General features: G+C 39.7%; 1 protein-coding gene across 1 annotated transcript; it reads left to right on the plus strand.

The window, feature by feature from the left end:
- Positions 1–10,853: 10,853 nt before the first annotated feature.
- On the plus strand, positions 10,854–13,721 carry sp8 (Sp8 transcription factor). The gene is made up of 2 exons (XM_004073817.4): positions 10,854–12,110; positions 12,328–13,721. The coding sequence occupies exons 1-2, from the start codon at positions 11,946–11,948 to the stop codon at positions 13,537–13,539; spliced, it is 1,377 nt and encodes a 458-aa protein (XP_004073865.2). The 5' UTR covers positions 10,854–11,945; the 3' UTR covers positions 13,540–13,721.
- Positions 13,722–13,948: the final 227 nt, after the last annotated feature.

Raw genomic sequence — 13,948 nt, forward strand, 5'->3', positions numbered from 1 at the left:
ATTTAATTCAATTTGATTTTATGGCAATCTTTCTTCTTGTTAGATTTGAGAAACATATAGCTTTCAACTTTGTTTTTGCCACCCATTTTTGTCAATTCTGTTTTGCATTTCTTGGCAGGATAAATGGCCAATTTGTTGCATGGCAATTAGCATGAATAGCAAGCAGATCCTTTCCAGTCAATTTAACATCAAACCTATCTTTTAGGGCTTTTCTAAGCCTCTTCTCCTCCTCTGCTCTCCCAGCCTCTTAATTTTAGGGCAGGCATTGTGGAGTGAGAAAAGTACTACTTTACCAGACACATAGCCTGGAGGGAGAGTGTGTTTGTTACTGTGCATGCAATTGCCTTCACATGTATGCATGAGTAGAGGCATTACAAAAGTTTTAGTGTTAAAACAAAATTCAGAAAGATTGCTTTCAGATGTTTACACAAAACAACTGCATTTATAAATCCCTAACCCACTGAGCACAAGACATCTATTAAATAACTACATCTGTTGGAGATGTTTACTGAACAGACAACTCCTCTATGTTAGTCTATTTGATGTCTACCAAAAGACTTCTGAACAATATCTGCATATAAAAGTCTCCTATGTCTACCTGTACTAGTGCTGTCTTGGGATAATTCAAACGTGTATAAGACTACTTATTTAAACATTTAATAGCAATTATACAACTGGTTTTGGTCGTGATTTTGCTCACAGATGACTAGTAATCCCATAATTCTGCATTTAAAAATTTAGCAAACTTTTCCATTAAAATCGTCCTGGGGTTAAAAGATCTCAGAAATTTTCTTTAAAACAACATCCAACATATTTGTACAACTTCACGATTGAACAACACAGTTATTCAGAAGAATCCAAACAGCTCATCTTAAATTTTTCAACAATTTTACTAATCAAAATTCAACTAAAGACATTTCAAACACACAAAAATCCACTAAAATAATGCAGATAACAACAGAAACAGGGTGTTGCAGCCTCTGCTAGAGATATATATAACCCTTGAACAACTACACTTTGAAAAGTCACTTTAAACAAAGTGAACCAGATTTTAGACACCATCAGATTGTCCTTCAGCATTATGGATCTTGTTAAATGGGTCTTTATGATTACTGTTCTTTGTAGCATTGTCAAAAGTTTGGAGAATGGCCTCTAAAACACATAAAACAACCATTCTTTCTAATGTTATTAAAACTTTTTTTTTTAATTTTACAGTTAGTATCTACTTTATAGTATTAGATCTTAGTGCATACATTCTTGGGGATTGGGAATTCAATCAACTATTTCTAGTTTATTTAATTTACATTTACATAAGGGATACTGGCTGACAAAGTCTCCATTATCAGAAATTAACTGACGACTCTATTAATTTCTGTTATACCATGGTCCAGGTAAACACTCATTTCTGATTGGCTGCTGGGTGTGTGTACTTTGCGGAAGCATCCATCCTCCGCTTTGCGTCGGACGGTTGCTTCCGTGAAGTGCGTTAATGCTGATAATACACACTTCAAAGGCCATTAACTCGCTTATACCATGGTCACTTACAAAAGAAAGAAATTTTCAACCAGTTTTTAGTAAGTTATGCTTGTTGTTTATTCGGTTTGGATTGCTTTTTTCTCAAAAAGCGGAGTATGTGTTACGTGGTGCGAAAGGAAAACGTGGCAAAGAACATGGGTAAAGGAAACCGATATTTATGCTGATCTCCTCGTTAGGTGAAGTAAAGCATCAGTTATGAAAGAAATTTCTCCTCTTACTGCTTGTTTTTGTCCAGATGATGAAGCTAAAGTTTGTTTTAAAGAAGCTAGCGCAGTGAGGTAGAACATTTAAGCTAGGTGACCGGAGATTCTTTTTTTTTTTAAATGATATGAAAAATGATATTGTGATGATATAGCGATACACTCTGATAGATTTTATTCTTAAGCTAGTAATAGACAGTTTTTACCATGATGTGTGGAATGAGAGTGAACACATAACCAAAAAAAAACTAAAAGAAGAATAAAAAAAATTAAAATAGAAAATGCATCATTTTCTGACATAAATGTGAAATGTATAAGCAAAGAAAGAACTGATCAATTTTGCTTCGGTTTGAAAGCCTTTAAAAAGTGACAAACAATCCATCATATAAATACAACTTCACGAGTGAACAGCAGATTCATTCAGAAGAATCCAAACAGTTCATTTCCAAACAGAAACACATTTAAATCTCAATAAAGTTGACTAGTGTGGTCGACTCACTGTTTCCCTCATGCAGGCGGATGGACTTTGGCCCCATTGGACACAATTCCATACAAACACACACTTTATATCACACATGATGATCTAGCTTCCAAATCACTGAGGTAGCTGTGATCAGAAGAACTAAGTCCATCCATCAGTAATGAAAGTGAAAAATGTTGCCTGGATGTTGATGATTGTGCTGCTGGGCTTCCACGCATCAATCAACAGACACGTATGCATTAAACAGAGAAGTCACCAAAAACGTGAAAAATGAACACGAGTAAATGAATCTCCAAGTCAAAGAGCTAGATGTATGAATGTGTGAGTGTGTGATACAGAGGGATGATTTGTGTTGTTAGTGAAAAGAACGTGCTCCAAACCATGATGCATTCACAGAATGTATTAGGGTTGTCTTCCCACAGCAGTGCTGCTAATGTCACTGAATTATGTAAAGGAAGCGACTGTTAAATTCCTCAGCACAACAATTAGGTATAGTCTGACAAATCAAAACATGGGCACAACTAAAATCTGTTATGAGATGAACCTGAGAAAGAAAAATGAAACTAGCTTTATAGTTAGAAACTTGTCAGAACACCTGTGACTAAAAAAGGAATTTCTCAGTTTGTAAAGTAGTTGACAGTGATGGACAATGAAGTAAATGCATCACATTTGTTCATTCCTCCTAAAAGACATCTTTGAGAATGGGAAGACTAATAAGCGTTGCCTGTTAGCGGCGGGATAGCTCAGTTGGTGAAGCACAGGACTGGTTTATGGGAAATCAGGCTTTGATTCCTAAGGGGTACAATAAGCCTCATCCAGTGTGGGCTCTTTGCCCTTTTATATAGACACATGGGATCCAAATCTCGGTCCCCAGCCTGGATAAAATACTGCGTTGAATCAGGAAGGAGATCTGGCGTAAAAATCTCAATGTGAATCAGTGGCTTCCTCTGAAGAGATGTGTGTGGTGAACAACAATATGTGTGTTGCCTGTCCATAAGTCCAGTAAGAAAATCGATCCAACAATAAGATTTTCATTGTGTTGTTGACTAAAAAGGATGTGTCTGATTAACCAGTTGTTTTTCTGAAATAAGCACTACAAATAGAAAAAAATGTAAGAAACAAATGAAGGAAGGAAATAAACTAAATTCATAGAAGTACAAAAGCATATTTCATACTAGTCATATAAATAGACACATACACATTTGGTAATTTAGCTTCATAAGTTTTCCCACTCTATATTTGCCTTTGATTTTACAGTTTTAATTAAAAAAACCAAGAAACTTCTCTCATTTTAAGTATCCCAATGATTGTTTTTTATTCACAAAATATGTGAAAACTTTCAAGAAAAACTTTTGTTTTTTGTTTTACAAATCTACTTTAGTGTTTTGTGGGAATGAGTGGTGGTGCAAACCAACACTAATGATGTGGAAATTAGACATTGAGACAGGATTTTTAATAACGTTTACAGCCTTTTCTTTCAGGTAAATGGTGATGGTGATGGTAAATTTACGTGGAGCTATTTTATAACTGTAAGTTGGGAATTCCATTGATAATGATCAGTCTCTTTTCTGGCTGGCCCCGATATTGTGGAAATTGAAGCAAATCTTCTCATCTACTTGTTAGATTTGCCAAGTTTCCCTTTGCAACATGACTAAATTTGTGTCTGTGTTTATCTAATTACAATGCATGGAAGACACGGAAGATGTTTAGAGATCAGATTAACTTATTTCAAAAACCTATATAGAAGCATCTGTGATCATGTCTCCATGTCTGGGTTCATGAGATCATTCAGAGTCTCAAATGGTATATTGAGCTTCACTCCCGCTGCAAATCTGCTTTCCACCGCTACTTCCAAATAAAAACAAGAATTAAACCAACTAGGGGATCTTTTTATTATTGTCTCGATGAAAATAAGAAAACTATAAGATTTAGGAGGCCTGAGCTGGCAGCCCATCCCGCAGCTGCTCTTTGTCTGCCGTACAGCGAGCCGTACAGCGAGCCGCCCAACGTAGCGATCACCTCGCTAGTCAAAGGAAACATCAATGAAGCAATGGCAAAAAATGTGTTATTTATATTATTGCTTTAAACCACTTATCCTGCTTACAGTTAATATGTAACCGGAAGCATTTAAGTTTATTTTCGGTTAAAAATACGGTGTGTTTAAAAATTAAAAATTGTATTGAAGGAACAAATTACTATTTCGTGGTAACCATTTGGTCGTTTTTTTAAACCCACGTCAGGTCACGGGCTCTGTAGATGACAAACAACTCAGTGTGAAACCTGGACCTATTTTGATTCTGATTTTTTGATGATGATAAATGCTTTTAGATCAGTAAAAATTAATGATTTCCCGCGGCACACCTGACCATCTCTCACGGAACACCAGTGTGCCACGACACACTGGTTGAAAAACACCGGTGTAGAGGCTAGCACTTTCACCTCACTAGTGAGGAGGCCCTGATTCAAAATCCTGGCTGGTTTGTTTGTGTGTGGAGTTTGGATGTTCTCCTCACGTGTTGGTTTTCTCCTTTGACTGTACAAGAACTGGACTGAGTGACCCCTCCCCACTTCCCCACAGGAAGTACCCGCTGGTTCCAAGAAACCCAAATCTGTTGAACTTCTAGTGAGAAATGAACAGCTATTACTTAGTCATTCTATTAGTCAGAATTACCATGCTTGCCATGTTACTTTTTTTAAACATGTTCTTCATAATTATTTTTCTTCATGATATTTTTCTTTATTGCAAGTTATTCAAGTTCTAAACTGACCAATCAGAATCCTCAATAAAAGTATGTGGTCTCATGACCAAGTTTGAAATGTTTGATAAACAGATTCTCTTTAGCCCACTTGGTAGGGGTAGTGGTAGGGGTGTGGACTTCCAAGCTCACCGCTGATTGGTGGGAGTGGTTGTCATAGAAACGTTGACTCGGACCAAACACTGCTTACTGACATTGACTGGTTTCAGCATGGCGTGGCGTCCATACCACAAAAACATGCTACTAAATGTACTTCTTTTTTTTTTGGAGTTGGGAGTAAAAGCTAATTTTCTATGGGTGACATCACAGTAACTCCACACAATATCATGTCACTTCAAAGGTCTTTATTGATTGATTGATTGATATAATTCTCTTTGTCATTGCAGGTTTGCAAAAACAACATCTTACTTAGTGCGTGACAGTAATTGTTCTGATGTGTAGAAACAATAAAAGAACTTTCCTTATTGTCATTGAGGATATTCCTCCTGGAGTGTCTTGGTGTCCCACAGAGCAGCTCTTTGGGACTCACAAGCAGCTTTGAAAGAGTAATTAACAGATAATGGAAGAGCATATTAGTTCATGGCACATGGAGCATTGATGAAGAGGCTCAAGTGAACTCCACTGTGCAGACTGTGATGGGAGTAAATGTGCACTGAATTAAATCCTTTCATTTACCCCTCTTACCAACCACAACCACAGTCTCTCTCAATCTGCATGACTCTTCTTCCTCCTCTTTATAAATCATGTGCTGCCCTCCGCCTCTTCCTGTCTCTGTGAGGGCAGAGACAGCAGATGTGTTTGCAGGTAGACAAAGTGATGTATGACTTATAAAACGACCAGATTTCAAGTCAAGTTGTCATGGTTTGAGTTTATTTTGTCTTGGTTTTTGCTTTAGTTCTTGTTCTGTCTTGTTTGGTTCTGTTTCCTGTTTTATTTTGAAAGGGTTCCTGTCTTCTCATGTCTTGAGTTGTACTTCCTTGGTCCCCATCTGCCCTGATCGTGTTCACCTGTGTCTTGTCTGCCCTGTTTGTATATAAGTCTTGTCTCTGCCTTCCTCTTGTGCTGGTCCATTAACGTCTTCATGTCCTAACGTCGTAACGTCTCGTCCATGTAAGTCTTCTGCCATGTTTCATGCCACGCCACAGTAGGTTTAGGTTTGTTTGGTTATCCTGCTCTGCAGCGCCTTTTGTTTGTTCATTAAACACCTTGCCCTGAACCCGTTTGCCTCCCGTCTCTGCATCTGGGTCCTACCGGCTCTCGAGCCCCACTCCCCGTGACACAAGTCCAAGTAAAAACAGACGACAATGAAGACTTCTGAGTTGCCCAACATGTAACAGTTCTTTTTTTTTGTATCTGCTCAAAATCACTTTTCTCTGCCATTTCAATATTTCTCAGCACTTGCTTAATCCCATGAAACCATTCATACCATATTTGATAACTGCATTTCTGAAACCCATATCTCATTAGCATGATCAAAACTTTCCTTTAAAACTCATCACATAATAATTTGGTCCATGGAGGGTGTTCCGCATCAAGCTGTGCTGCAAAAGAGAAGTGTTTTTGTTCGTGTGAGTTTGCTCTGAAGCACAGAAGTTTACTTGTAAGTCATGACTTTTTGTTTTTGCATAAATTACAAAACTCATATTGTTTTGTATTTTCTGAGCGCTTGCAGCTATGCGCTAACGGAGCTCACTGGTGACTATTCATGTCATAATCGAGGGGTAGTTTCGCCCCAATTTAACGACACTGTTTTTCCATATCTCTTTGCTTGGAGGGAAAAAGTTAGGGGTACTGGAAGAATTCAGATTCGGCCAAAAAGTGACTCTTTTCTTTAGACATCCTTCCTGTTTTGGATCAGGAGGGAGCAGATGCTTTTTCACATGAGCAAAGTGAAGACTTGGCAGAGAACGTTTTCCTCCGGGTTCAACGTCGGAGAAAAGGCAGCAAATGAAACATTTTTGTTAAACAATATGGATATTACGTAAAATTTAGTAAAATTGAAAAAAAAACTAATAGATAAATATTTCTTTGGTGAAAGTGCTACAATTGTCATTTATTTTATGTTCACAAAATATTGTCAACATGAGTTTGTTCGCTTAATCATAGTCTTTGAGAATTTCAAAGCCATAAAACACTGAAGGCTATTTATTTTGGCACAATGTGCTGCAGGCATAATCAACACGAATAAAGTTTAATGCAGGTGGTAGTACTTTAAAGACAGACATCCTACAACTTTTATCCCCAATTATTAATTAGTAATAATATTTAATGTTATACTGTTGTGGGAATTTAGCAGTTTAGTTCCGTTTTTCAGTGGTGTGTTGGTCATGTCCTCTATCAGTCACTCCAGGTTCATGTTAATCATCCACAGCTGTCTTCATTTCTATTCATGGTCCTCAATGTATAGAAATGTCTTGTTTTTTAGTTCTACATTGTCATGTCATCTGTTTTTTGTTTCTCCACGGATTTTGTCCTGTTTAAGATTGTTTATCAAATGTTCTGCCACCAAACCCAGTTTCCTGCATTTTGGCTCCTTCACCTCCAGTTCCTGACAGTTGTATCCATGGAGAATCTTGTCCTATGTTGGGACTCGCAGCTAAATTCTCTTTTGCATCTGATGCTCCAAACACTTTTGTTGTGATTGGAAAGATGAAGAACTCTCAGATTCAAGTTGCTCTTTGGTGGCTCTGAGTCCAAGCGGAACCACAAAGACAGATGTAATACCGGGGGATTTTGTAGCCACTATTTTTCTTGTATATTTAATAGAAATGTATTCATGTTAAATAAAAAAAGAGAAAAAATATATACAATATGAAAAAAAGAAGAAAAAAATGGGGACACTTTTTATTATGAGGCAAAAAAGGCAGGTGCTCAAACTCAAGCCCTGTGAGTGCATGTGTCTGTGTATGAATGCATATCAAAGATTCGCTGATGGAAATGGTTTGTGGTGTTTTTAACATGTTCTTGTGGGATGTTTCTGATGATGGAGAACATTTCTATGAACAAGATCAAACTCAAAATTAAGTTTTTCTTTATGCAAATCGTGGATCGGAAGCAAACAAAAAAACGCCCTTTGAAAAAGAGCTCCTTTTGGCCACAAACTCCCTCTGATGCATCCACCTGTGGACAAACAGATCCATTTACGTCCTTGTTTTCAGCGCCAGAGCTGGCATCAGGATTAAAACTGTATGGCTATAGCTTCAATAATGTTTTATTGTTGCACCACTAATGTTTAGTTGGGGGTGTGAGGGGCTGTAAGCTAGCAGGAGGGCATGTAAATAGAGAGCTCTCAGCAATGAGAAGTGAAAGGGAGGGGTCAGGGTTTGCCCTGGCCAAAAGGGTCAGATGAACTACTGCCGCTCTGCAGAAACTATGTCCAAGAAAATCGACAGGTTTTTTATAAAACGGCATCATCATAACTAAAGGAATGCTTCTAAAATAGATCTAAAGATGATTGGAAAGGGACTTTAGGTCCCTCAATAGTTACACATCAATAATACTCAAATTTCTGCATGTACCGGTAGAAGAAAATACAAAAGAGTCAATCTCCTTTCATCACATAAAAAAAATCTTTATAAATTAACAAGCAAAACAAACTTTTGAATGACTTTGTTGTTTTTACAAATTGTAGTCTTACACTCTAACAAGTTTATTTGCTTTGGGACATTTTGGAATGGAAATAGTAGAAAAATCCAGAATTTGCAAAGAAACTGACTGGTTCTTGATTGGTGGCTTGAAAAACAGGATTCTAAAAAATGTAATCAGGAAAGCTTGAACAATTCTCCTGGCTGCACTGCCACTGTCATCCATCAGCCTGTTGCTGACAGACGGACGACGTGCCCTCTCACTGCAATAATTACAGGAAGCAGAGGAGGAGCTGCTCCAGGCACATCCTGGCACCCACTCACCTGGATTACTTCCTTCATCTGTGAAACTTGTTAAGGAGTTTCAAGGCCATGAAAAGACAAATTACAAACAAAAAAAAACAAAACAGATTTACACTCAAAGTCTGCTTGGCTGCATGGAACGTTTTTAATATCACTGAGCAGGGGATAATATGACTGAATGTAACTTTTTGTGTTCTGGTAACATCTCTTTAGATTTCCAGCTTATTTTCTCCATTGGCCTCCTGACCAATATGGCTACCAGAACAACCCAGGGGTAAGAGGGGGGGGTTCAAATAAAATAAAACACTTCCCCCTTCGCTCTCCCTGAGAAGTGCCAGATCGTTATTTCACTCCTTTCATTCTGCTCTTTCTGTCTCAATGCCCACAAAGTGTTTGGAAAACACATGGCAATCTTTTTTTGTCGACGTTCGATGGCGCGTAATAATGTGGTCATTATCTTTGCCAAAGGAACAGGTTGAGGCTCAGACAGGGTTTCATTGGGCGCCTTTAACACGCACAGACCCCCTCACACACACACACACACACACACACTTTCAGTGTGGGAAAAGAATGCGTCTAAAAGAGAGGGACAGCTGTTTGGGTGGCGTGTGAGGATGGCGATCAGGTTAAAGGGAGGGTGGTCATGTACTGTAAAGTCCACCTGTGCACACGGCAATGCCTCAGGCTGTGTGGGAAAACAGATACCCCCACGGGAGCCTGTCATTTTGTCTTACTTAGGTGTGCCTCCTAAAATAATGTATTTTCAACTTTGGAAAAGCTTTGCTAAAATGTGTTATTTTAACCTTCCTATACACTGTTTAAGAAATACTTTCATTTTTCAGAATAAAGTTGATGTTTTTGGAGTAAATTAACATCCAGACTAAAGGAAAATGTCTCAGCATCTGGTGCTTCTCCTTAGAGGGTTTTATCAGATTCAGACCTTTGTGTGGAGATTCTACTGCTTCTGAATGTTTTGAAACACCCCAGCATCACCGTGGATGAACTGAAGACGCTGACTCAGGGAAGGAAAGGTTTGAGAGTCTCTGAAAATACTGTTGACCCCTTTACTCTGTCTTGGACTAGCAGTAGAAAGAAAACAGATTGAAAAATGGGAACCAAACGAATCACAAACAGTTGTGTGTTTGTTCACAGCCTTACCTATCCGAGACACAAACATTACACCTACATTGCTCAACAATAAACTATGTTTTATTTTTTTGGCATGACCCATCGGTACTTTGCTTCCAAATTTCTTATTTAGCCTTGTGCTATCTTAGATGACCCCACCCTTACATTGACATGTTCTCCCTACCATGACAAAGGTGGATAAAGGTGGAAAGATTTCGAATTTAATCCATGGACACCAGTGAAGATCACAAATCATTAAAGAAAAAAGGTTTAGCGCACTGTCTAATGGGTCTAGATGACCCAACTCCCAATGTCAAAGTGCCTACGATAGCACAAGGGTTCACCCTGTAAAGCCCCTCAAAAAATCCAAAGAAAATTTAAATTCTTTTGGAATTAAGTTGTTTCTAAAACTCTTAAATGATATCCACAAAGACATTTGCAATATCACTTTTTTTTTCATTAGATATCGTATCAATTATAAAATGTTGGGTGATTTGGTGAGTTTTTGTTCACAACATTTTTCGTTTAAGGTGCATATTATTGACATGAGTATTCGGGGGGAATAAACAACTCTTATTTACCCACTGTCTCAAATTTGATCCACACATTTTTAACATGGTGTAACTGTGTTATAAAAAACTAATTATTGACAAGTTTTATTTAACTTATTATTTTATTACAGCAAGTAGTCAATTTAAAACGAATAACAATAGATGAGTAATTCTTACCACAAAAATGTAAAAAGTAGCTAAACATTTCCCTCCAAAAGTGTTTTTTTTTAAGATTTCATGGAAGTAGGAAAGCGCCCCCCCCCCACCCCCACACAGTGGAGTGATCATGAATTATGGGACAGAAAACATAGACCAATGTAAACATTGGGATTTTAAGTAAGTTCTAATTTTGTTTTTATAAAGAGAAACTAGTTCTTATTTTATTGCAATTTGATGTCACAAAGAGTAAAACTTTATAAAGTTACCTATTTTTGGCTAAACGTTTCACAAAAATTGTAGCTCTTTTTGGTTTTTATAGTGTCTTTCTTTCTTTGTCTGGTTATAACATTAAAATGAATTTCACAGATCACACAAATGTCAAATGTCTTAAAAATATATACTGTATTAGATGAAGGAATCAAATGATTTTTTGATTTTTATTGACATGATTTAAAAAGTGATTTATATGTTTAAAAAACTGATTGGTCATTGTTGTATCACCTTTTCTTTTTGTTTATTTAATTCTGAGATCCTGCATCAGCCAAAGTACCTGTACTTGAGTTTACAGGCGTGAAACCCCCTCCTGCCTACATGTCTGAGCTTGACTGCCGTTAAAGTTGCTCTACAGAATCATCGCGACACAGAAACAGATTGATTCTCAAGAAGACATTAGTCTCGTGTTGGAGAAATGGAATCGCAGAGGCAGTGGCGGTGTCACCCTGGAGGGAAGGAAGCGCCCCAGGGACAGGGGAGGAGCAGACCCCCATCTATCAGAATCCTATCCTTGACCTCACAACACCAGCAAATACATCAGACAACACTTCAAACACATTCTGACACATCCGGCCAGCTTGCGTCCGAACTTCCAAGCCTTTTCCTGGTTTAAAAGTTTGAATTGACCCTATTTACATGAAAAACTCATTTAAGGGGACAAACAGAAGCCCTGTGGTGCCTGTTTGTGACATTAAAGTAACCGAAAAGGAAAACAGTCTGTAACATTCAGCCAACATTTGACCTTTTTCTGGGATTAAATAACATGTGCATGTGAAAAAATAATTTTACAAACCATGCCACATTCTTTAGTTCTTATTTCATCAGCTTTGAACATGGCCTCTCTTTTTCGTCTTGAACTTCTTACATTATCCCCCTTAAATGCCACTTTAGCTGGTCCTGACGTTTAAAATTTATGATGACCTCGAGCGCAGACGTTTGGAGACAGTCTGGTCTGGTTTCTGATTGGTCATCAGATGCTCAGCGGCACTTCAAAGTCACGAAGAAGCTACAACTACCAAAGGAGTGAGACAGGAGGCACACTGATTGCATGCAGTCCCCGAGAGTGCGCACAAAGGACACACAAACACACTTCCACCGTTTGCTGCATCACTAGACAGTACATGGCTGCTCTGCTGGGGGTAAGTTTAACACAGACAGAAAGCTCATTTTAAAGAATAAATTATTCGGTTGAATTTTAAAAATTGTTTTTCTCCTTTGTAACTTTTATTAAAACAATTAATGTTTGTGCGCATTTACGCACGCCAGCTTAACCCAAAAGTAGATTTAAACAATTAATGTTTGTGCGCATTTACGCACGCCCTCATCCATGACTAAAAGTGCTTGTGTTATCCTCAGGAAGAACCGCGGGCGAGCAGTAGTAATCCGCTGGCCATGCTGGCTGCCACCTGCAGCAGAATCGGTGAGCCCACGCTTTCTTACGCTCCTTCTCCTTCAGATGAAGCTCCGGGACTCAGCAAAGGGTTCTACCCGTGGAAGGGACATGTTCAAGGCAACAGCTTTTTCAATACCTGCCCCACCTCACTCGGAGTTTCTTCTGGGACCTCCAGGAGTAATGGCATGACAGAGACCTCCGCTTTCTCGGTGACAGCTACCTCCTCTTCATGCAACGACTTTTCCATGTACCAAACCCCCGTGCCGCCTTCAGACAGCGTGCTTGAATCGGCGCACGCTCAGCGCACAATGTTTCTGACCAAATTTCCCTCCCACGCGGAGAGCATAACTGGAATATATCAAAGGATGCATCCATATGATTCGTGGTTGAAACCTGTTGGAGAGAGCGTCTCTTCAGCTTGGTGGGACATGGGGCCCACCTGGGTGGACCCACCGAACCCAGCCGGGTTATCGTCCCCTCTGAGCGGATACAGCAGCGACTACAGCTCTGCCTTCAGCCCCAGCGCTCCTCAGCACCTGCTGCCCGCCGCGCAACACCTGTTCGACGACTTCAGGACACCTGTCCCATCCCCTTACTCGGAGCCTGCAGCAGCGGCAGCCCCGGCTCTGACAGCAAGCCCGATGGTTTCTTTGCCTGCAAACTCTCGACTCTCCTCTCGGAGGCACTCCGGTAAGGCCACGTGCGACTGCCCCAACTGTCAGGAGGCAGACAGACTTGGACAGGGGGGCTCGAGTCCTCGACGGAGGGGAGTGCACAGCTGCCACATCCCCGGCTGCGGTAAAGTCTACGGAAAGACTTCCCACCTGAAGGCCCACCTTCGCTGGCACACTGGGGAGCGACCGTTTGTCTGCAACTGGCTTTTCTGCGGGAAACGCTTCACGCGCTCCGACGAGCTCCAGCGGCACCTGCGCACGCACACCGGAGAGAAGCGCTTTGAATGCTCCGTGTGCCACAAACGGTTCATGCGCTCCGACCACCTCAACAAGCACGTCAGGACGCACACGGCGGAAGGCTCGGAGGATGGCGGGGAACCGGGACTGAAGAGCGTCAACAGCGACACGGACATCAGCGGCTCCGGGAGCCCGAGCCAGTCTCCGGGAGCGCACGAGAACGAGCGCGCGCAGGGATCCGAGACACAAAGAGCAGGGGAATAATTGCAGATCATACTGGGAACTTCATAAAAACATTGCTCTATTTGGATTTTTTTAAAGCAATTACAAACGGCACTTTAAAGCTAGTTTCATTTTAGTCTGTGAACACTGCCTTCTTATACCTCATTTGTAATTTGAAGCTTTTTGGAGAGTCTTGTTAAAATAAACAATACAGTTGAAACTAATTAATTTGGTTATTTATTCTGAGCATAATTTCACGCATGGCTTCTTAATAATTAAAACTGTAACTGTGGTGCATTAAAATACAACAGGATAAATCTATATCTGAATATTATTTCATGGGAATGAATTTTAGTTGTTGTTTTTTTTACCCATATCAGGTAGCAGTGCAGCACATCTACGTCATATAGAGATGATCAGGTTGTCGATTATTTCCCATGGTGGCGGTGGA

Source organism: Oryzias latipes, chromosome 11 (assembly GCF_002234675.1).
Source record: "Oryzias latipes chromosome 11, ASM223467v1".
Taxonomy (NCBI): Eukaryota; Metazoa; Chordata; class Actinopteri; order Beloniformes; family Adrianichthyidae; genus Oryzias; species Oryzias latipes.